The sequence below is a fragment of the Phodopus roborovskii genome, unplaced genomic scaffold (genome assembly GCF_943737965.1).
Source record: "Phodopus roborovskii unplaced genomic scaffold, PHOROB, whole genome shotgun sequence".
NCBI classification, from domain to species: Eukaryota; Metazoa; Chordata; class Mammalia; order Rodentia; family Cricetidae; genus Phodopus; species Phodopus roborovskii.
This window is the reverse complement of record NW_026126447.1, coordinates 30,488,766-30,513,823: the sequence shown is the minus strand read 5'-3', so window position 1 is coordinate 30,513,823 and position 25,058 is coordinate 30,488,766. Positions and strand designations below refer to the sequence as shown.

At 40.7% G+C, this 25,058-nt stretch overlaps 1 protein-coding gene across 1 annotated transcript in view; it reads right to left on the bottom strand.

The window, feature by feature from the left end:
* Patj (PATJ crumbs cell polarity complex component) overlaps positions 1-25,058 on the bottom strand; it is a 292,270-nt gene that overhangs the window by 143,019 nt on the left and 124,193 nt on the right. Inside the window, exon 27 of the mRNA XM_051188206.1 lies at positions 2,285-2,481. Coding sequence (XP_051044163.1) covers positions 2,285-2,481 — 197 coding nt within the window. The remainder of the gene's footprint in view (positions 1-2,284; positions 2,482-25,058) is intronic.

Genomic DNA, 25,058 nt, shown 5'->3' with positions numbered 1-25,058 from the left:
CGGGAGGTAGTGGCAAAAAGGAGGAGGAAGAGAAAGAAGAAAGTCCTCTTTATAAGACAGCCTGTGGCAATGCATCTAAATGAAAGGTTAAGAGTAGAGCAAGGGCACAGGCATGTACACACATATACACACACACACACACACACACACACAGGATCATGGACACTAATAGTGACAGTGAGGAAGTGGAAGGGATAGGAAGAGAGGGGGAGAAAGGGAAGTTACAGAGTCTATTAAGGTACCACAGGAAACAGTGATATCAGTGTACACAGTATGACCCTTGGAGTCTAACAGACCTAAGTTCTTTTTTTGTTAAACATTTTTATTTATTTTCATGTGTAGGCATATTTTCCCTGCACATATGGATGTGATCTATGTTGTGCCTGGTGCCTATGGAGGTCAGAAGAGGGTGTTAGATTTAGAACTGCAGTTACAGTCGGCTGTGAGTCACCATGTAGGTGCTAGGAACACAACTAGGTTCTCTGCAAGAGTAGCAAATGCTCTCAACTTCTGAATCATCGCTCCAGCCCCTAAGCTTGAGTTCTTCTCCAAGTTTAAACACTTACTTCTATAATATAAAGCACTTATATTCCAGTTTTGTTATGCATAAAGTAAGAGAAGTAATTTGCATCCGAGGTTCTGAAGAACATTAAAGAGGAGTATTGTCATGCACATACTTGGTGACAACAGTAACTCACTGAGCCCATTTTCACCACTATTTACCCTCAGCACTTTAGTCTCATCCCTGGGGAGGGGGTTCTAAATAAGAGATAAAGGCATGGATTACAATGGTTAATATATTTTGTCAAATTTCACCTTTATTTACTTAATAATTATACTAGTTGTTGCTATCCCCTAGTGTAGGTCCCCTTTGTGATGCCAAGTAACAGAAGAAGAAATGAAGGACACACTCCCAGGACTGGATCTGTGTTGAGGTCCATTGTTTCCATTCCATATTGACTTAAGGTCAGAGAGTTCAAACCTGTCCTTGCTCTTTCAAGGTTAAAGGCCTAAGACCTAAAGGTCTAAGGTGTGGCTACTGAAAGAATATCTGGCCTAAGGTATGGTCAGTGGATGTCTTGCCTAGATGTTTTAATCCTCAAGACCAGATTACAGGTTTGATCTAAGGTGTGGTTACTGAATGCTTTGAGAATGAAGGAAGTAATTACACTTGTTTGTTCACGGTATCATTGGTAAGGAAGTCCTTTTGCCTTTCCCCACTTTTGGTTGGGGTATATAAGAAATTGGAGCAATAAACCTAGGGCAGATACCAGCATTCACTGGATGCCCTCTTGACTCTATCTTCTGGCTATAGCCCGTTTCTTCCCTCAATCCCCGCTCCCCTTCTCATGTATGAACTGAACTAGTCAGCTGGACGAAACAGATCTGCAGCAGAAAAGGCATTAGGTGGAGAGAAGAAGGGAGATGCTAAAGTCTCCTTGCATTGGCTGCAGATGTATAAGGCATGTTCTAATTCTGAAGGGGAAACCATCCATACAAGCTCAGAGGGTGCTACTTCACAGAGACAGTGTGATGCCCAGTGTCCTGCGACTGGCCTCCCCTAAAAGCAACATGCTGGAGGCTGTTTCCCAAGAAAGTTTAACAGTGGGTAACCACAATCAAGAAGTCAAAACAGGAAAATAGCTGGGTGTGTCTAGTATCAAGAAAGCATTGTCTGTTACTTGTTATTCAGTTTGTAATACAAAGGCCTCTTTTGTTTCTGTTTCTTTCTATCTCTTTTCTCCGAAGCTACTTGAATGAAGGAACTATAAGTGCTCCTTTCTTTCTGTCCTTATGGGTACTTGAAAAACGTTGGCTGAATGAATGAAGAAAATGAATATTAAACTCCAACAAACTCAAAACAAATGCCTAGAAAACAGAACAACCTTTTCAGATTACTAAGGAGATTGTTTAGATAGTAATTACCCGAGGACTAGTCTATTTCCTACCTGCTTTCTGTTTCTAAGTGAGGATGGTATGTGACCTTACCACGTCACCAATATGACAGACTTTAGCTATTCCCAATAATAGCTTTTAAGACTTTTAAATCTCAGTTTACTTTGTTTTCCTTTGACAGGGTCTCACATAGCCAAGGATGGCTAAAGCTCACCATATAGGAGAAGCTGGTCTTGAACAACTGATCCTCTTGCCTCTGTCTACCGACTTTGTTAGATCTAACTCATCCATAAAAAAAAAAAAAAAAATCCAAGTTTACTTTCCTGTATGCTACCCTCAAAACCTATTCTGTGCACCAAAGGGCAAGTTGAAAACAAATGGCTCTCACCTCTAGCAGTTCGTCTCCAATCTGCATCCGTCCATCTGCAGCAGCGGGTCCCTCTGGGTTAATCCCCACCACAAATATGCTCATCCGTGACCGGTCTTTATTGCCAGCAAGACTGAGCCCCAGTCCATTCTTATCCTTTTCCAGCTCAATAATGTGCAATTCTCCAGGCAGGTCGGCATATCTCTGCTTGATCTTTTCTATATGAGAAATGAAAAAAAAAAAAAAAAAAAAAAAAAAAGCATGAGTTTATATTATGGAGATGTCAGCATTCTCCCATATTTAGTGTGGGTCGGTCATCTACAGTGCTCTTATTAAATCACTAAAGGTTTTCATGGCCCTGTGGGTATGCTAGAGTTAGCAATTATTTTTATCTACACATAAGTTTAGAATGCCCACCAAACTTTTCACTTCTGGTTTCCATTAGCTGAGCATTTCATGGACTGTTTTCCCTTCTGATAGTTACCAAAATATGGGAAACATGGCCCCCAAGCCTCTACCTTGCAAGAAGGTTTACAAAATTTACTAACAATGAGGAATGAACAAAGTATTTGATTTTAGTGATAAAACAGTGAACCAAACAGTTATTGTTTCTATTCTCATGGACTTAAGATTTGGTTAGAAAGAAAATCAATATTTTTTTTTACACTTAAAATATCATTATTTAAAAATATAAGTTTGACACATTAGAGATTGAACCCAAGGTCAGCTCCATGATTTCTGCTTCAGTTTCTGTTCTGACTTTCCTTCACGATGGACTATAAACTGCGCACTGGAATAAACTCTTCCCTCCCCACGTTGCTTATTATCACAGCAACAGACAACAAGCTAGGAAGCCTCACTACTATAGTCTAAACTACCTAGCTCAGTTCCTGGTTGGGCCACTTTTCACTTGTGCTGGTTCCATACAACAAAACCACACTAGTACATCAACAGGAGACAATGTTGCTCAAAGGTGGTCTTGCATCCCACTCAGTCTTAGCCCTGGAAGTAAATTACAGAAGTGAAAAGGGAAAATAAATACAGACAGGTTCGTTTAGATGAGAATGGCTGCAGATCACGGTGACATGGCTGACATGCTGGCAGATGCAAACATATGTATGACAAAACTAGATGAGGTAGGGGTATCTTCAGTTCAATGCCATGCCAGGCTAGGCTACCTATCAAGGCCTTGTCTCAAAACAAACAAACAAACAAAACAGAAAAGACACACAACAAAGATGTAAAGATGTATAAGGTACACGTGTGTCATTTTTAGTGCTGAAGAGACAGCTTATTGAACCTGGGATCACTGATTGATGAGACTGGCCAGTGAGCTCCGGGAATCATCTTGTCTCTTCCTCAGTGCTGGGATTTCAGATCTGCTTCTGGGTGGACAATCCCAACGCAGGTCCTCAAGCTTCCACAGTGAGCACTGTATGTACTGAGCACCCCTGCCCCACCCCTGGTCTGGAGGTCCTATAAGTGTTTAGGCTGGTATAATTTTATTTTGCTGCTACTGTTCTTCATTAAGGCAGGACTTCATGGAGCCCACACTGGCTTCACACTCAGTATGTAGTTGAGGATGACCTTGAACTTCTGGCTCTCCAGTCTGATCTCCCAAATATAGGATGGATAGAACAGTCATGACTGGCATGCTCTGATTTCTCCCACCCTTAACAGACGAGAAATTCAGCAAGACAAAAAGGCTGCTTTATTATGAAACTTGTTATATAATCGCCAATTTGTGGTTTAGATCTGAAATGTCCTCACAGCTTCTGCATAAAGACTTGGTTCTGTAATAGGGCTTGGCCAGGGCAGAAGGGCCTAAGTGGATCATAATGGCTCTGACTGGATTAGTGAAATAATCCATTATGGATTCATAGTTTAAGGGACTTGGGGAAGAGGGTTTTGTTATAAAAGCAAACTCTCTGCTTCCTGAACATCATGAAACAACTGAATATGATTCAAGCTAAGAACATATTGGAAGATAAATGAATTCCAGGAAAGTAAACAGTTAAAAAAGGAAGTTGCGGTGGTGACTCACACCTTTAATCCTAGCACTGGGAGGCAAAGGCAGGTGATCTCCAGGTTAGAGGCCAGCCTGGATGGACTACATAGTGAGTTCCAGAACAGCCAGGGCTACACAGATAAACCCTGTCTTGAAAAGCCAATAAACAAATAAACAAACAGCTGGTAAAACAGGATACTTTCTGATGTTATATCCACAGGTAGAAAAAATATAACAAAGAAGATGTTTTAATCTACCAAATAATTAATAAACAGACATTTTACAAATAAAGCACAAAAAAGACATCTAGCTCCAACATATAAGCTCAAAAGGCTCCGGTTATATGAGAAAATGCTCAAACTTACTAGTAAATTTACAATTACAAATTAAGAGGAATACCCAGGGCAGGGTTTGTAGACCAAGAGAGGAACCCATTATGCAGGAGACTCTGAGTCCTATCACCACCTCCAGCCACCCAAATAAATGATTATCAGAATAACAAGTGAGGTCATAAAAATAAAGCATAATAACAGACTGCCAAGGATGAAAGCTTTATCAGCAGCCTTTGCAGAAATAAGGACACACACTGGGGCTGGAAGTGCTGACAGTTACTGCCATTCTCAACAGCTATCGGGCTTTAAACCAATCTTGCTATACGCAGCTTCCCAATGTGACATAGCTGCTGTCTTAATTATGGTTATTGTTGCTATGATAAATAAAAAAACCAACACAACGATCAAAAGAAACTTGGGGAACAAAAGCTTTATTTACTTCACAGCTCCCTATAACATTATCAAAAGCAATGAGGGCAGGAATCAAACAGGACAGCAACCTGAAGGCAGGAGCTGATGCAGAGGCCATGGAGGGGTGCTGCTTACTGGATTGTTCTCCATGCCCTGCTCAGCCTACTTTCTTATAGAACCAGCCTGGGGATGGCACCACCCACCATGGACCATGCCCTCCCCATAACCACTAATTAAGAAAGTACCTAACTGGATGACCTACAGTTACATCTGATGGAAACATTTTCTCAATTGAGGTTCTCTCCTTTCAGGTGACTTCAGCTTTGGTCAAGTTGACGTAACAGCATGGGTGTCAAGAGGACACGACAGGGTTGACTCTAATGTTGTTTGAGATAGCAGGGAGCTGGAGGCAACCATGGGGAAGGGATGTCTCAGCATACCAATGGTGAGAGGCAGGGCCTCAGAAACATCCAGACAAGGAAGAGATTTTCAGAACAGTGCTGAGTGAAAGAGTAACAGAATGAAATCAATACCATTCCTGTATTGTTTACTCTGGTTACCAGGCGACACATAAAACCCAGAGTACATATCTGTAACTGTATGCACCAAGAAATGAACATTCAGAACACTAGAACAGTTCCTTGTTGAGGGAAGAAAGGGAATGAAAAAGAGGAGATGCCTAAAGCGATGAAGGCTGAAAACTGGACGGTTTTTAGAAAGACAATCATTAATATAAAAAAATTCCAGGTTCAAAACTCATCTGGTCAATCCTCAGAGAGAAAACAAAAACAGTCTTTTGAGGCCACTAACTAAGAATGCCATTGCTCAGATGTGAGGATAAGGAGAACTATCCTTTGGTAAATCTCTTTCGTAACCAAAGATCAGAATTAACTGTGTTAGACCCAGCTAATCTGTATAATATTCGAATGGATTCTTTGGGGATTAGGGTGTAGTAGGCAAAGGGTAAAGTTTAAATACTGGCAGAGTTACATAATGTCTATAGTTTGTGGATTAGTTACATATACAACCATTTGTAAAAATAAGGTTTCCTTAAAAGCAGATGTTCCCTGAAATACAGGTGTCCAAACAATGCAGAGGAAAGAGAAAATCATGATTTTGCTTTCATTACTTAGTTAATGATGTTTGAAATTAATCTTAAATTGATGACAAAGCTATTGTTCTCTTCTTAATTTTGTCTACTATGAGGAAAACTGCCTTTTGAAAAGAAGTGACGTTTCTTTCTTGACATAAAAAAAAAAAAAAAAAAGCCACAAAGTCCCCACTGAGGGTCTAGAGGAAGAGGCCCACACCATCCTCTACCTGCCAGTCCCTGTGAGGAGTGCCAAGCAAGCTTCTCAAGATGTTCAGGGGACCACTGTAAGACCAGCGCTGCCATGGATGTAAATCACACTGAGATGTCTGAAAACTGACAGTCAAGTAGTGTCAGTTAGGGATGTTGAAAAAGCTCAGAGGATAGGTAGGGATGGCTGTACCATATTGGTGAACTTAACCACAGCATACACAAACATTGTTAAAATGCTAAGTTTGTTATGTTTTTTAAACATACACACACAAAGCCCTATTGCTAAACTAATGGCCCTCAGAAACTAGGTTTTCATATTCACTCATATAGAGTCTAAGAGGTAGATTTATTATCCTTACTTTGTGAGACTAGAAGGTTAATTTTCCTGGCCTGAATTTTTAATGTCACAATTACACACCCACTGAGTCAATGAACAAATATTAATGGAATCCACTTGACATTAACGTTGTAAAACAAAAGGAATTCATTTTGTGAAATGACTAGTTAAAACTCAGAGAAATAAAATAGTCCAAAAAAAAAAAAAAAAAATCCAGGGGCCGAAACTACTTATTTACTTATTTTTATTTATTTAATGTCCCCGCCCCGAAACAAACCCAGAGCCTTACACGTGTGACAAATACCTAACCATGGAGCCACACCCCCAGTATCCAGCCATTTAGTGAGGAACATCAATCATGTCCACCAGAGGCTGGTTGGTACAGAGTGCTGTACCTGGACAGAGTGGTCCTCCAGACCACTGCGGATGATTCTGCATTCAGCTTGCTCCATTGTAATTTGTTTCATGCTAACAAATGAGTTCATCAGCTCCCAGTAACACCTTCCTATGGCTTTCTAAGTTTTACAGGCAGATGGAGTTAAGCTCAAATTGGAGCTCAGCAGGGCACTCTGGCATGGTTGAGAGGTTACTGACAGTTTATGGGGCAGAGACTGGGTTGAATTTCATTCCATTTCTTCTGCTCTGGTAAAAACAATGTATTATCTTTGTACTCCAGATGTGGGAAAGAAGTCTGAAGTACCAGACCCCATGGCAAGGGTGACCCAGCCAGTAGCTAATGTAGCCCAGCTCTGTCTTTGCAGTACTGTTGGAAAGATATTTCTTGCCCATTCAGCCCACTGCAGCCAGTACCCACTGTTAAATGGGTACCATATGCCATGGGTGGGTGGGGGGGCTTCAGAGACTGAGGGAGGCAGGAAGAACCTGGCAGCCAGGTCTGCTTTGATAGTTAAACAAGCACCTCAGCCACTTGTTCCAGGCTTGAAACCCAACACTCACTTCCTACCTGCAGTGTGTTAAGTTCAGGCTACACTTGCTGAAAGGCATAAACATGGGATGGCCTAACGCTTTTCAATTCTTCTGCCCTATCTTTCTAACACTGCTCCCCAGGAAGGACACAGTCTATTTCAGACCTAAAACCTTAGATCTGAATGTTTCTTTCACTTAAAAGGAGCACAATTTCATCTTTAGATTTATATTAAAAATTCATTAGTGTTACTAGAAAAACAAATTACTATTACTCTTTTACAACTCTATTAGGAATGTGATGGTGAAGTTCATTGGCAGAGTGAGCCCCTAGCAACCCCCCTAAATAAATACGATGAAATTCACCTTGAAACTTGAAGAGCTTGCAGCTCATCATCCCCTAGGAAGAATACTAGAATGGCAAAATGCCTGTTCAGGACACACTGCTAACATTTTCAGTCCCAGAACTGACGTGATTCTACAACTTATTTTTAGATTCACAGCTTGAAGGGGATTAAAAGAAGATGATCCCATTTCTCTGATATATTGATTGCTGTGTTTTCCCCAGAGACAAGACGATGAGATCATGAAATGTCATTTTCTCCTATAGCCCCAGCTTGGACTCTGGACTTCTGTTTTACAGATAAAGAGGACTTTAGAAAGAAAGATCTTTCATAAGGCCATGAAGCTGGCATAACCAGAGATTAAAATCATTTATTTCCTAGCAATCATCTTAAAATTCACCCGATGTTATTTTTAAGACAGACTTTGGATTGCTCCCCCAGTCAGAGCTGCTGTGTTCAGTTTGGAAATCTTAGATTCTCACAACAGCTCCTTCCATGGGAGAGACCTAGGCTCTGGCTGTGCCTCTGAATCCTTCCCACACAGATGGCACAACTGACAGGTAGCAGATACGATCTGGCCAGAGTTCACTTGGGTCTGCGGGACCCAAGGGGTACAATCTGTTCTGCACACCACAGCCTTCCCTCTGATGAGTGGAATGGCGGCTGCTAAGTTCCTTCAAGACGTTTCTTACTCTATCTTTCTTTTTGAGGCAGGTCCTGCTTTGTGACCTGGCAGACCTTAAGCTCAGGATCCTTAAGTCCTCTTTAAGAGCTGCAGCAGTGGTTACCCAACCTGTCCACTCAGGGATGGTCAAGCTAGCTCCTGTCAGCACTCAGAATGCAACACCCCAAACATGGCAGCTTGGCCCATGAGAATTATACTCAGAAGCTGAGAAAACTGCATAAGCAAGTCCTCTACCCATCCCCTTATACAGGTCACCGGAACCGGAACACCTGAGTCTTCATGGCTGAGATTCCACACTGGTGAGCTTGGACAATGAATCTGTTACCATGACAAGGTACTGACATGATTCTTGTGGGTCACCACAGAATCCTCTCCCACGCAATGCACTATGATTTTTAGTAAAAGATCATGACAGTCAATCACAAAAACCCACAGATAGCAGGCTAAAGGCAGCCCTTCACAAGTCACATCTCATCAAAATCCCGTCTCCACCGCCATGACTTAGGACTAAATATGAGCTTTGTGTGGATCATTTAATGGAGAATTGTAGAGCCCCAGTCACTTCTCTCCCCCTTTCCCATATCCAATCCAGGTCCAGGCAATTTCTACTAATTGTATTTTACTCATTAGGTATAATAACTGGTAAACTATAATTTCAAATAGGGAAAGAAAAGGCATTAGTATGTTGGTCAAACATAGAACTCTGTCTTTAGCTTTTAAAAAAATAATCAAGATAATATCCATTAGCTATGAAGCTTCAATTTAGTGCTGCCAGTTGCTCAAAGAGCTCTGTAACATCACACTTGTGGTGTGCGGCAGGGGAAACCCTGTGGGGCTCAGCTCAGGGCCACCAGGAGTCCCTTCCATGACAACAAGCTGAGAGAGAACAAAGTGTGTAAGAAAACAGTTCTCTTAACTCCATCATCACAAACAACATATTGTTTTAAAGTGGTAAGATAAAGTATAATTTTTTGTACTAATAATCCAGCCAGACTTTCCCATAAAATAACAACTTAAAACTCATATTTTCTTTTCTGTATACACAAACTTCTATACATAAACTTGCACAATACTAGCTTTACACAATAAAAGTGTTATAATGATGCAGGATGTTAACCACATCTGATTTTACTTTGTTATTCATTGTGGTGTTGGGATGAACCCAGGCCCCATACATCCATGCTAGACATGTACTGGACCACGGAGAAGCCACCTCAGTTAACCTTCCTAACCTTCCCGAAAGGCTATAAAGCCTAGAAAGGTTTTCTGATCACCTCTTTAGCAGGTTGTTAGGATCACTGCAGAGACATCCTGTCTACACTGCCACAAGGATCATGTTTACCTCTGATGCCCTGACTACACTGGACAAGGAGCATGCTTCTCTGAAAACACAAGGCTTCAGAGGAGCCTGTATAGATACGTTCCTGTGGTTTATCACTATCAGATCACCTGCCACTTACAGCTCTAAGACTACTCATTTTGTTATTAAGTTTATTCCTTTCTTTGGAATTTATTTCCTCCTAAAAGTTCCCATGTCACACAAAATCTGAATTTAATAAAGTTGTTCTCTTTTCTTTTGTTACTCTGTACCAGGGCCTAAGATGGAAAGATGCTGTTTTCTCTATACACTTCCACAGAGCCAGGGAAGTAGCTGTGTTTCCATTTCTAACAACCTGGATGCCCTTCCCCTTCTAACTAGAGATCAGAGGAGGAAATAATTCACTCACTTCTCTCTACCCCAGGCTAACTCATGCACCCTGAATGAAATCAGATTTGCATAACTGGACAGAATAGTTTTGTGGCTCAGCAGTCAAATTTGTTTTAAATATGATTTCCCACTCCTGTAACAATGTTATTTGGGGGGAAAAAAAACCCCCAAATCCAAAACACTCCAGTTGCTCACAATTCTCCATTAAAGCATCAGATGCCTTTTCCTTGTCCAAGGAAGCCAGAAGGATTTCTCTAGTGGGCCTCAGAGTGCTTTGCCATCATCACAGGATATTAGGTGTTGCTAAGTAACAAAGCCTTTCTCTCGGAAAGATACTTAATTCAAGTCACTGCCCAGTATTTTAATAGCAAATGCTCAATGCACTGGAATAAAGACTCAATGCAGTTTCATATGGTTTAGCTACCTGGTCTGCTTCCAAGAACAATGAGTCCAATGATACAAAGGCAATATTATAAACATTTTCCCCCCAAGTACAAATGTCATTTGTTAAAAATCAGTTACGATAATAAACACCCCAGTCTCTCCATTCCATATTCAGTAAACAACTTTTACTTTTCTGAGTTAGTATATGCAGACTTGAGAGGAAGGAAAAGCAAAGCTAATCAGAAGAGATGAAATGTGAACTCAAGTGGTATATTTTATGTGGATATTCATATCAAACAGAAAACGATGGCAATGCATTAGCATAAAGAAACTAAAATTACAACAACAACAACAAAAAAAGCAGGCTATGAAGTATAGTTGATAGTTTTGCTAACATGCAGGCTTGATAATGTTATATAAGTCTATATGGAAAATTAACAGTCAAAACACAAAACCAAGAAGCCTTTAAGCACAAGAGTAACTAATACTCAGGTGGCTCTTATGTGTTAGGTGTTGCTCGCAGTGTGGGCAGCTGGACACCTGGGGCTTCTATGAAGAGTCTCACATGAAGGAACCCTCAAGCTTTGCAGGTAAGGAAGCTAAAGCACAGGTGAGACCAATGTTTGCAGTGACACAGGGAGCAAGTCACCCCAGAGAGTTTGCCTCTAGAACCCAAGAGAGAATCTGGACCAGAAGTAAAAAGCGTAACAGTTTAAAATTATTTAGTTCCCTTTACTCACAAAATTGAATCTGTATTCGATATTAAAATAACAGATTTAGAAGAATAAAAGTTAGGAGAGTCTACTTGAGCAAGAGCCATTATCTCCTGAAGACAGCATACAGTGTGTGCATGTAGGGGGTGGGGAGGCCTCAACTAGGAGAGAAATCTACAATTTCCCCATTGTATCAAAACTAAACCAATAATATGCAGGCAGAAAACGTAAAAGCAAGGTTTAATACTAGCAATAAAATGAAGGTGAACCTCTCTTGTTAGACCCTATGGTAACTTCTTGAGACACTCTAAATCATCAGTTAGAATCTTCACAACATCCACTTACAATAGAAAGAAACACAAGAGAAACAAGGCAGAGAGGCAGACAGACTCACTCAACAGGCTGGGACTACATTACTGGAACAGTGAGGGGCTCGACCTTTCCGAGGGATAAAGGTTGAACAGGTTTAGAGGTGCTGGGAACAGGTATATACACATACATGGGGAGATACCAGAAAATTCCAGCTGTTTCGGTGGTTTGACTGGAAGAAAGGTGCACTGTTTTCCATATCTGAGAACACTGTTTCTGCAGGTGGGGCAGAATGATTATGTTGGGACTAAGCAATTCCTGCTGGTTAGGGGATCTTGCTCTGTACTGACTTGATTCCTTGTGACCTGAGGCTATTACCACACACACATCACTGTATATTGTTACACAGGAAATACAACAAAAGCAAGTACTTCACAGGAAAAAAACATCACTGAATATCAGAAACATGTTGCTGAGTGAAACCAGGCAGGAAGATGTGAGTACCATGTTTCCATTTATATCCAGAGTCAAAACAAGACAAAATGGATCTCTGTTTTTAGATGTCAAGGGAGAAGTGTCCTTTGGAAACAGAAAAGAAACAGTTAATTAAGGAGCCATGAAGTTCTTAATGCTGTCATGTTCTCTTTAATGAACTGGATAAGGCTTGTGCAAATTCAGGAAACTTTAATACAGTTTACTGAGTATATATTCCTTCCTTTCTTTCTTCTTTTATTTTTTGTTTTTGTTTTTGTTTTTTTGAGACAGGTTTTCTTTGTGTAGCTTTAGAGCCTGTATTGGAACTCCCTTTGTAGACCAGGCTGGCCTTAAACTCACAGAGCTCTGCCTGCCTCTGCCTCTTGAGTGCTGGGATTAAAGATGTGAGCTACCACCACCCAGAATGAGTATATATCTCAATGTTCACTTAAAAAAAACATATAAACCTTAGATGTGAACAAACCACTCAGAAAATTTTTGATCTAATAAAACTTTTTACTATGGATTCTATATCAGAAAAATCAATAAAAGAGCACTGGGTACATTAATGGTGCTTTTCTCTTTGTAAATCAGGATCTCTTCAGTCCGTCCTTGAACTCTGATACTCTTGCTTCAGCTTCACTAAGTGTAGAAGTCTAGGTGACAAAGCAGCTCTATTTTTAAGTGGTGTATATGTGTGTATGAAATGCGAAGATACCTAGGAATGTAAACAGAAAATTTAAAAAAATAATGTGTAGATACAGGAAATGTAGAAAAACTTGATTATTATTGAATTTTTAGAATAGTATATGTTCTAGTTAGAATTACTACTGTGGCAATGAAATAATATGACCAAAGCAAGTTGGGGAGGAAAGGGTTTATTTGGGTTACACTTCCATATCTTACTTTATTACTGAAGGAAGTCAGGGAAGGAACTCGAACAGGGCAGGAACCTGGGGAAGCTGATGCAGACAGGGGACATGGAAGGGTGTTGCATACCGATGTGCTCTCCACGGTTTGCTCCGTCTACTTTGTTTTTTCTTTACAGATACAAGGACCACCAGCTCAGAGGTGGCCCCCACACAAAGACCGGGCCCTCTCATATCAATCACTAGTTAAGGAAATGCTCTACAGCCAGATCTTATGAAGGATCTTCTCAATTGAGGTTCCCTCCTTTCAGATGACTAAAACCTGACCTTCGATTGTATCAAGTTGCCATTAAAAAAAAAAAGCCAGTATCGTACATATTATATACCTTTAAGAAAAATAATATGTGGGAATTCACTGTTTGGTTTTTTGTTTTTTTTTCATAGTTGCAAATGTTTGAACATCTCACAACTGAAAGACACGTGACCATGCCTATAACACACAACTGTTGTTTCCTTGAGGTAGTGAAACTGGGGCCAGTGCAAGGTTGGAAACTGCTCAGTGTACAGTTCCTAAGTGGCATGCATACTTCCGTGTCAGGCCTGGATGTGCCCCACTCCAAATCCTGTATGCTTCACCACAACAATGATGCATGCTGTATCCATATCAGCTAGACAAAGGAGGAAAAAGCTAAACGTACCTACATCTTTTTGGAATGCATTATTTATTTAGCTGTTTGTTTGTTTGATATGCATTGGTGTTTGCACACATGTGTATCTGTGCAGGTGTCAGGTCCCCTGAAACTGGAGCATCAGAAAGCTGTGAGCTGCCATGTGAGTGCTGGAACTTGAACTCAGGTCCTGTGCAAGAGTAGCCAGTACTCTTACGCACTGAGCCATCTCTCCAGCCCCTGGAATTTCTAACTTAGGGGAAACACTGCAAGAACATCTATTGTCTGAATCTGGGCTGGAGGTTAGGAGTTTAACTACTCGGTGGTAAATACAGCATTACTTGAAGAGAAAGAAGGAGAGCACAGAAAGATCAAGAAGAAAACAGTGGAGTGATGACAGAAAAAAAGAGGGAAAATTAGTGTATTTTAATCGAAAGGAGAAAGACAAAAGAGACACAGTTTGTGAGCTGTCTGCAAGTGTGAGCAAGGGAATGGGAAGGCTGATAAGGGGACGGAGGTGCTGCTCAGAGTTGCAAAGAGGAGCACAAGAGAGGACAATGGGCTGGCTTAGGGTACCAACAACAGACAATGGCTGCCTGGCTGCCTGCAGCTTGGGAATGGAGAAGACAGTCCTGCAACTACAGTAGGGCTAGTAGCTCCAAACCTAGAGTAGAGACAGCTGAATGCTTTCAGCAATGTTTGGATGGGAAGGATGGCTCATGGAGGAGGAACAGGAAACCTGGCCATCTGGCGGGCCTCAATTATGCACCTAAGAGTGACAGGAAATGGATACAAACTGGATTAATAGCAGCTAGGGGAAGAGACCAAAAGTAATTTAAGAAGACATAGTAATAAGTAATTTTACTCCATTTATTCATTAAAAATTCTCAATGCCAGCTCCTTAACAGTCATTATGCTACTTACTATAGGAGCGAATTAAAGGAAAAAAGTGAAGACTGAATTGAAAACTGTCAAAAACACTGAAACTTCCAAGGCCATTGGGCTCTTTCAGTCATGAGACAGTAGAAAGTGACCTCTTAGCAGCCATATTTAGTTTGAAGAGACAAAGAGGCCAGTCCAGGATTTGAAATCAAGGACACTGAAGGTCTGACAGCTTAATCACAACAAAAGGCAGATCAAGTAACAGGATCCAAAATTCCTCAGGTCAGACCAGTGTTACCACTACCAGCCTCAACACTGAGGCAACTGGCTGAGGTCAGAACTGAAGGTACAGGCAGGCCATCTTCAGTTCTCACATCCACAGGTCTCGGCCCAGTCCCTTCTTCCTTTATTTCAGGCCACGAGACTGACCACTCAGCAAAAGCTCTCTGGTAAGGGGAGCTGTGGAAACACTTCGAGGCAATCATGCAGTTGGGGGAGAGAGTTGACAGATGGTCAATCTACACAGACAAATATAGGTTCATTGACTAATTTATAGTTAAAACAACATGAAACCAGGTTAGTCCTGAGGGGAAGTATATCCACCTATTAAGGAAGAAAGTAACACATACACACACCTATGTCCATGAGACTTTGCTGCCAGAGCAACAGTTTAGTACCCCTGCATTTCCCAAATTATTGTTCTTGGATTAGCTGAGGTAGGGTTCCATTTACCGTTATCTGTCTTCTCTGTCTGATCCACAAACTGTCACTTTCTGGATATGGGACAATGGAGTTGCCTTTATTACATTATTTTAGTAGACCTCTATAGACTATTGTTGGATTGGGATGTGGGTCAGTGAAAACAAGATCTAAGTAAAACAGAATACAATTTAAACAGTTCTTTACAACCATTTGTGTTAGATTGTGCATTTCAAAATGGGTGGGTTTTTTGTTTGTTTGTTTGGAGCCACAATAAGAGAATTGTGCTATAAATACCCTGTGGTTATAGCACAGCAGAAAGGAGAAAGAACTGAGTGGACTCCGTTTCAGGCAACGCCTCATGCAAAGCTGCTTGGCAAAGGTCCCTAGGGCATCAGTTCATTGTCACCCTAACCCTGACAGCATTAGGTGTTTAATTATGCTTTCTGGAGGAGGGAAAATGTTAAGTTTCAGATAATTAAACTGTGGTAGAAAGTAGAAAGGAATTACAATGTGGTATCTGCCAGGTGACCTGGCCCCTTAGTGACAGAAAACAGAAGCTAACTCCTCTGTTCACATGGACTTGCAATCAGGCCTTGTTCAGAGTATTATTTCAAATAACTGTCGGAATAATGTTCAGAGAAGAAGGAAGCAGAATTCTAGCTGAGACGCAAAAATGTTCAGTCGAGCTGTCATTAGTCATTCACTGCCCCACATTGTCATGTTAGCGCCAGCAGGGAAGAAACTACCTCTGAACAATACAGGCAGAGCTGCAGAAGCAACATAGACATATGAATGATATACAAAAACACAAACTTAGACGTTCTTTACTACACTGATCAAGAGACAGGTTACAAGTGGATCAAAAATTCTTATTAGGAATGGGGATATAGCCCTATGGTACAGCATTTGCCAAATACACACAAGGCCTACAGGGCTCCCCCCACCCTCTTTTTTTTTTTTTTTTTTTTTTTTTTTTTTCTTCTTTGTGAGACAGGATCCCTTGCTGTACTGGAATTCATTATGTAGACCAAGCTGGCCTCAACTTATAGAGACCTACCTGCCTCTGCCTCCCAAGTGCCACCATGGTGGGGAGGCCCTGGGTTTTTTAGCCTTCAGTACCTCATAATTACAATAACAACATCCCCAACACACACACACACACACACACACACACACACACACACACACACACACACTCCTACTGCAGTGAGTAAAAGCTTAGGAAGATTAAAACAGTAATGATGTCTTTTTTTTTTTGGGTCGTTCACATGTTTATTATTTACAAACAAACTTTAGGGTCAAAGACCTTTATTAAAAGATACATGGTAAAGTAAGAAAAAGCTACCTTTCAAATTCCATTTTGCTACATTGTACCTCTCAGCCTCTTACAAAGTAGTTGATTTTACATCTCCATCCCTTTTCTAGCCCAAGGAATCCCAGAACTTAAGTTAACGATGTAGAGTTCAGCATGGTGCCTCCTCCCTACCAGTTCTCTGTGCCCTCAGCAGATACAGCTTTTCTTATCTCCTAGAGAGCTCCTAAAATCTCCACTAAACAAGCTTTAATTACACTCCATGTTTTAAAATCATTGCTATAATTGTCTTTATTTTACACAAGAGTAAACAGACTGTGAGAGTTTAACTAACAGGAACAAGGTTGTACAGAAATTAATTCTTAAACAGTCACCAAAAGATGAGTCCTTTGAAATTAATTTAATGGGAAAAAACAACATGAATTTTATCATTTGCTATAATGTGGCCTAAACATTTCATTCAAATAATACTAAACAATAATAAATATTTGTACTTAACAATTTTATCCCACGGCCTCTGAGTTTCTATGAGGGTTTCAACAGAGCTAGGAGTATAGCGCAGTGGTACAACACATGCCTTGCACACACAAAGCCTTAAGCTTGAGTGCCAGCATTTTGAAAGAAACGGCACTCAGGTGAAGAAAGGAGCCACCCGCAAGCTCTCCTTATGTTGCACAGGGCATCAGTGTGTTCATGGTTTTGAGGCCATGGCGCACTAATGTGGAACCCTGGGGAGGAACTATTGACTCTATTTCATAACCTGACTATTTGACAAGAGATCTTGGGGCAGATCATTTATTTAGTCCATCCTCAGTGTGGTCACAGCTTAAACAGAAATCATGCTTGCATTCATCCAAAGGCTTCATAAAACAGTGCAAACACCAATGTAAGAATAAAAGCTGCTGTGTAAGAAAGAGTGGCAAAGGTGTTGGCAATTTTCTTTTTCTTTCTTTCTTTTTTTCCCCGAGAAAGGTTTCTCTGTATTGTTTTGGAACCTGTCCTGGAACTCACTCTGTAGACCAGGCTGGCCTTGAAAACACAGAGATATGCCTGCCACCAACACCTGGCTTGGCAATTTTCTTAAGGATAGTTTTGTGGTTTCTGAAGCCTTTGTGAACAAAGATTGTCAGGAAGAAAATGAAGATAATCCTTCAAATTTCTATTTCAATGAGTCTGAAACCAAGTGACTGAAAACTCTGATGGTGATATCTTTTGAATAGGCAAAACAGTCTCAATTAAAAATTAACCCGTTAACAGGAAGACAGGGAGTGAATGGGTGTTGCAGAGGACCTTTAGGTCAGTGACACTGTCATGTGGGCATCCTTTGGACAGATGTGACCAGATGTCCACTGTATCTTTACGAAGAGCTAGGGAACATGAAACAGAGAGAGTAACTTCTAATGCAGACTACAGGATGGTACAGTGAGCATGCATCAGAGCAACTCAATGCTGCAAACATGCTCAAGGGGGTATTAATGGGTAGGGGGAGGAAAAGGGCAAGGGGAATTGGGGATTTTAATGTGGGCTTAAAGGTTTTTTTTTTTTTTTTTTTTTTAAAGTCAGGTAATTAAGCTCTGTTCCCTATACTATACTAGGTCTAGAAAGAAATAAGGTAACTCTTCATGACTTGGATTTGGCATTGATTTCTTAAACATGATGCCAAAAGTAAAGACAGACAAATGGGGATTACATCAAAATTAAACATTCATTCATCAACAGATTGATGAATTCACACAATTCAGCCACAAGCTGAATGAAGAATATGTCCCATAGGTGGTTCATATCTTGCACTGAAAAACTTGTAATTCTTCAACAAAATGAAACTCACTTTAAAAAAGGGCAAAGGATATGAAGAGACACTGCTTCAAAATTACATACAATTGCCAGGGTGCATGTGAGAACATGCTCAGCATCACTAAGCGTGAACGAATAAGGACTGAAAGCACAGTCAATTGTTATTTCAGTTGAATGGCTGCTGTTAAGGACACTCATGCCATGAGAACTTGAAGCTGGGTCCTCGTGCATTGTGGCTGTTGGACAGGAAAATGGTGCAATTGCTATGGGAGCAGTTAGACAATTCCTCAAAAAACATACAAGTCTAACTGCCATGCAACCGAGCAATCTCAATTTACATCCAAAAGATCTAAAAGAAGGTCTCAAAGAGATCTACACCTTTATTCACATCAGTGTCCATCACAACTGCCAAGAGGTGCAGAAGCCCAAGTGTTTACCAGTGAACAAATGGATAATTAAATGTGTATATGTACAGTAAGATACCATATGGCTTTCAAAATGAGAAAAATCTTGTCACATATTACAATGTGTATGAACCCTGATGACATTGTGCTAAGCGAAATAAGTCAGTCACATAAGGTCAAATACTATATGATTCCCTTTAATGGGAAAATTAAAATCATAGAAATTGGAAATACAATGGTGGTTATCAGGAGCTAATAGGTTAAGGACAAGGAGAAAGGCAGTGCTGTTTAATGATTGCAGAGTTTCAGTTTAGGACAGAAACGTTCTGAAGAGTTTGTTTGCACCAGTGTAAACAGCTGACTCCTTGCACCTTCAAGATGGCTCAGTGGGAACAAAACATTTGTCCCTGAGTCTGACAACCTTAGTTCAATCCTTGGAACCTACTATGGAAGGATAGAGCCAGCTTTGCAAGGTGTCTTCTGATCTTTACACATGTGCACATGGACACGGACGGACACACACACACACACACACACTCAATAAAATAAATTGCTTACCCCTATGAAATCATATATGTGAAAGGGTGTTAAGTGACAAGTTATATATACTCTTTCTACAATAAAAGATTATCTGTTTTAAGAATGTCAGCCTTGGGGCTGGAGAGATGGCTCAGCGGTTGAGAGCACTGGTTGTTCTTTCAGAGGACATGGGTTCAATTCCCATCACCCACATGGTAGCTCACAACTGTCTGTAACTCCACTTCCAGGGGACCTGATACCTTCACACATAATGCACATAAAATAAAGTTAAATAAATAATTTTTTAAAAAGTCCAGCCTTAATACCGTCCTTCAGGTTATATTGACCTAGGTCTCCATTTATCTAAACAACAAGTGAGTCAGTCAGGAAGAGGACCACAAGAAATACATAAAGGCTCCCCAAGGGAGGAGACATTTCTTCTACATACCTGAAAAATCTAGAGAAAAAAAATGATTATGCTCTGAACATCCGGCAGCTAGATCTCTGACAAAGACACAAAACAGATACCAAAGACTGTCAAAAGCAGCAGAAGATGCCTGTCATCCACACCCTTCCCGCAGAGCGGCAGATGAAGTTAGCTCAGGGGCTGGTATTGTGCGTAGCTGTAAAGCATTTATGACTATGCTTTGAACTTTAACATCTTTTTTTTTTTTTGCAATTTTTTCCAGACACAAAGATACAACAGCTTTAAACTGATCCCACCTTGAAACCAGCTGACAGAAGGAACCATGACAAGATCTCACGCATCAGTGATCAAGTGCTAGCCTCACAAGAAAAAGAAAAGACAAAGACGGTCTGGAACTCAGAGGAAGAAGTGAGTGGCATAGCTAAGGAGACGATAAGGACTAGAAGTAGCTACCTGACACCAAACCTAACATCTTAGGGGCAATTCCCAACTCCAGTTGATAATGATAACTGATGCTACAGAGTTACCTTCAAATAAATGATCTCAGTAATAAAGAACACTTCCATAGTCCCTCCTAGACACAAGAAACTCTGGAGGCTCTTACGGACTAACTGAACTGCCCAAAAATACTAGGTTGTGAAGGGCAGGCCCATATTTCTACCTAAGTCAGAGATATAACAAATTACTTGGAGCTCTTGAAGCCATGCTTTTCCTGCCTGGTGAGAAGGTATTGACAGCTGGCTATCCCCCTCAGAGGACAGGCACTCACTCAGAACCAGGTTCCACTCACTTTAGTATTCCCAAGGGAAAAAAAAGCTACATAGCTACCAAAAGTCCACATGTAGGACTGTGGCCTTCAGATGTTGAAGATGGGACACTGAGCATATTTTACCCTTTCAGGCAAGTCGTCTTTGTTAAAACTTTAGAGGAATTCTATGTTACTAGCATCACCTGGAATCTGTCATAGGACAAAGTCCTGCTGCCTGGTTTGAAGGGCACTTGCAGTCATGGCGAAGGCCTGTGTCTAGTCTCGCAAGTGTGAATTCCTGAGTGCTTTGGGGAGGCACAAGCCTCCCAATCTCCTAAGTCTCTGGGTCTACATCCTAAGTGATCAGCTTCTTTAACAAAGCAGAGGAGGAGTGTGGGGCTGGGGTCTGAATATGGGCCTAAACCCATCTCCCCAGTTGCACTGGAAACCTCTGGGCTGCCTGTGATGAGCCTTCCTAGGATGTTTCATATTAATGTGAAAACTGTAGCTATTCTGAGCTTGGATTGCTAGTGAATATGTAATGAAATGCCCTGAAGCACATCTGATAATGGCCCTACTTCCTTCCTGGGCTTCACTTCCTTTTTCACAATCCTAGGCCCCATATCTGGGGATCATCCATAATAATTACACTCCACAGTCTGCAGATCATCACACCCTCCTTTTGTGGGATCAAAACCAGAAAATAAATGTTCCTGCAGAGGTTAGTGGTCCATACTGGAGAACTATTCTGTTCACTGTATCAAAAGAATACAACAGATACAGCATACATACAGAGAGACCAAAGGCAACAACTTACAGTCATATTGTAAGGAAAAGCAAAACCTTGACATCTAATCCCTGCACAGTGCTACAAGTCACAGATGCCATGTTCACAAGGGAAGTAGTAATGAAACTTAAGAAAACACATTACAGATCTCAGGGGGCCGAAGAACAGGAAGTTAGTTCCACTGGTTTTTTTTTTTTTTTTCCTTTTTTTTTTTACTTTGCAATCCAGAATATCTACCTACCACAATGTCACTTATTGAAGAACAATCAAAATAGGGAGCAAAATAATTAACAAGTTATTAAACAGACAGCACAATGCCTGACACTTAAAGAAGCAAGCAAGGCAATGATCATGAAAAGGAGCCTTCAGTAGTTTCACACAGCACAGATCAGCAGTCACAACTGACACAGGATACAGCATTCTTTATCCCTGCAAACTTTCCCAAGAAGTCTGGTTGCTTGTGTCTGAAATGTCCACACCTGGAAGGAGAATTACTACAAGTTCGACCTGGGCTACATAGTGAGATCCAGGCCAGAAAAGAACTAAAAAAAGAAACAAAGAAGCATCATAGTCTCCCAGTGACCACTCAGCTAGGAAGCTAGCCCTCTAGCCATCAGATGTCACTCTCTTTCCTAGAATGTTGTATACTGCAAGATCTCTGCTCCATGAGACTCTGAGGACTCCCATTCCCAGGATGTGCCTGCATCTGTACTACATTTGTTACAATTTGAGGCAGCAGATACTGCGGGATAACCAGTACCTGAAGCAGGCATAAAAACTACTGAGCTAGGACCCAAGTGCAATTCAAGACATTACTGAATAAAATAGAAACACCAGCCATCTCAATCAGGACAAACACGTAAATAAGGAACAACTCAAAGTACAATTTTCCCAAATTTTACCTACGTATTTCATGAAGCCACCAACTCACCCATTTCCATCTGGCTCATACCAGGAGACCTGCTACGGCATCTCTGAATGCACTAATTTTTCAGTGAAGGAAGAGAAATCTGCTGGTGCTGAGAAGGAGGTCTGGCTCATGCTGCGCTCTGCCTCAAACAGTGAGGCGCACCCTTCAGCTCATGGCACGTCTCCATTACTGTAATTTTCCCAATTCAGCCTCATTTGCTTGAATGGGAACCTTCAATATTAAAATGTGGAGTGCTGAAGAATGTAGCGAACATTTTTTTTTTTTCAGAATTTGGACTGTCATCATGTTTTAGGGGTAGGGTAATCTAATTTGCATATCTATTTGCCCAATGGCTATAAAAATACATTATTAATTAAGAGGAAAGTTGTCAATTTGACTTGGCAAACGGAATGAATTACTTGAAAATATGCAGAGTTAAAACATATTAAAAACACAGACTAAGGAGTAATGCATACTTCACCTATAAAATAAGGCCAATAATATATAAAACTATGTGAGAGACTACAAAGAAAATAAGGTGTACAAAGCATTTAACTGAGTATACAGTGAACATATTTTTAAAAGGAAATAAATAAAACTAGAAATTATATTTCATTGGTCTAACATACAAGCTCATAAGGTTAGCTACAACTATAATTTCTAGTTCTCAGAAAATACTTGAACTTGTAAACTTTAAAATACAGTATAAAAAGCACATTGTGGTTGAGTTTCTCTCCTTTCCCTCCCACTGGCCCTGCTCTCGATGGACTTTCTGGTCTGTGTTCCTTTTCTCCCTCCCTTCCCTTTCGTCTCCCAACCTCCCCTGCCCCCAGGTTCCCTGTCTCACTGTGTAGCTCTCAAAGTCACAAGAATCTTCGTCCTTCAGATTTCAAATAGTGCAATGTTAAGCGTACACACCTTACCTGGTTCACACATACTTTCCTATTTTTAGACAGGATCATGTTAGACAGTACCTAAGTCTAAGACACCAACAGCTTGCCCACTTCATATAAAATAAAAACGAACAAACAAATAAATACATGTAAAGTTAACTAGGTGCAGAAACAATGAACACTCTGACATTAGACATAACTATACTTTGGAATCAGGAGTTGGAGAGATGGATCAATGATTAACAGTGCTTACTATTCTTGCAGAGGACAAAGATTTGGTTTCTAGCATCTACATCAGGTGACTGACAACACTTTGTGACTCCAGAGCTGCTGTCCTCTGACCTGCAGGTACATGATTCACATAAACTCATCTAGGCACACACATATACAGATAATAAACAAACAAATCTTTAAAACTAATTTTAGTTAAGCATATAAAGACAGGAGTTTTCTTTAATGTTGCTGATATTTACTATAAAAAGCATGACCAGTTAATTCTAAGCAGAATGAACAAAGCACAGTGAACAAAATACACAGCACACACATGCTCCATTATGGCACATATTTATGGCTAATCACAGTTTTAAAACTGACTTCATATATTATTTTGATCAAATGAAAAGGACATTAAGATTCCTAATTATTGCATCTACTTAATTAGTTTCCAGGAAACTGCTATGGCAACTCCTGAGGGTTTCACCAAGCTTTTGAAGCATGGACAATAGCAACTTCAGGGTAGTGAGGCGATTTAAATGTATTTATAATTTGGGTTGACCTAAAGAAAAGATAAAAAAACAAACAAAACAAAAATGGAGAAACTGAAATACAAACACAATGAGCCAATGGCTTAAGGAGTCTAGAAAGAAGGAGCCAGATCCAGGAAGTTCTAGACCATCCCCACAATCTATTCATCAATGCAAGTTTAAGAAGTAGCAATGACAAGATGACAGCTACCAGAAAGGAATTCTAATTGCAGAACAGAAACAAACACAATGAAGACTGCTGTCCCTACGAGGAATCTGTTTCAGGGCTCCTGGAAACTAAATATGCAGACTAAATACTGGGTCACACAGCACCCTCACACCAAAATGCCCAGAAGAGATGCTGCAGTAAAGAGCAAAGTTCACGCTCAGTTATCCCCATGGAGAGAACGGTCGGGAATGAGGCTTGTTTGCTTAAACTGGGGCTGCTGCATGTGCCCTGCTGGTGCAGGAGAAAACCTCGTTTGACTCATTCTGCCGAAAATGGAAAGAAAGTCACGTTGCATCAGAAGCTGAGTAAAACTGACCTCAGAGACAAAGGAACTTAAGAAGACCCTTATTGGCTCTAAAGATCTCACATCTTTACTGAATAAAAAGGAGCTCGGGTTCTAACACATTAATTTTTAAAAAGCCTAGTAGAAGCTCAGGCTATTGAGAGTCAGAACGTACATTTAACAAGAAGTTGCTGGTGAGGCTTGCAGAGGCTGAGCCCCCACACCTAATGAATCAAAACTGCAGGCTCGGATGATGGAGACCAAGGATAAGTCACAATGATCAAATGGCGTTTAGGGACTACTTACAGTTTAGAAAAAACAGCCTTTTGTGTGCTGCTGCTTCCTTAGTGATACTCTGCTTTCATCTACATCTAAAGTGCTGACTACTCAATTTTAAAATTTATCGGAACATTCTAACATAAATACTTTTCCTTTTCACCATAGCGAAGCCACAAATTGTACCGATAATGCTAATAAACATCCAGGAGCTCTACTTCTCACTCCCCATGCTGAAAGGCAAGTATACTGCATGCCCAGAGTGTTAAGGATTTTGGCGCAGAAACTACAGGCATAGTCTTGACAGTCTGATAAACTGCCTCACTTTCGAAAAGCATCCTAAGGATGATTCAGGCCACAATACCCACGAAAGGTACTGTGAGGCTTCCTTCCAGCATGCACATGCTAAGTGCCCTC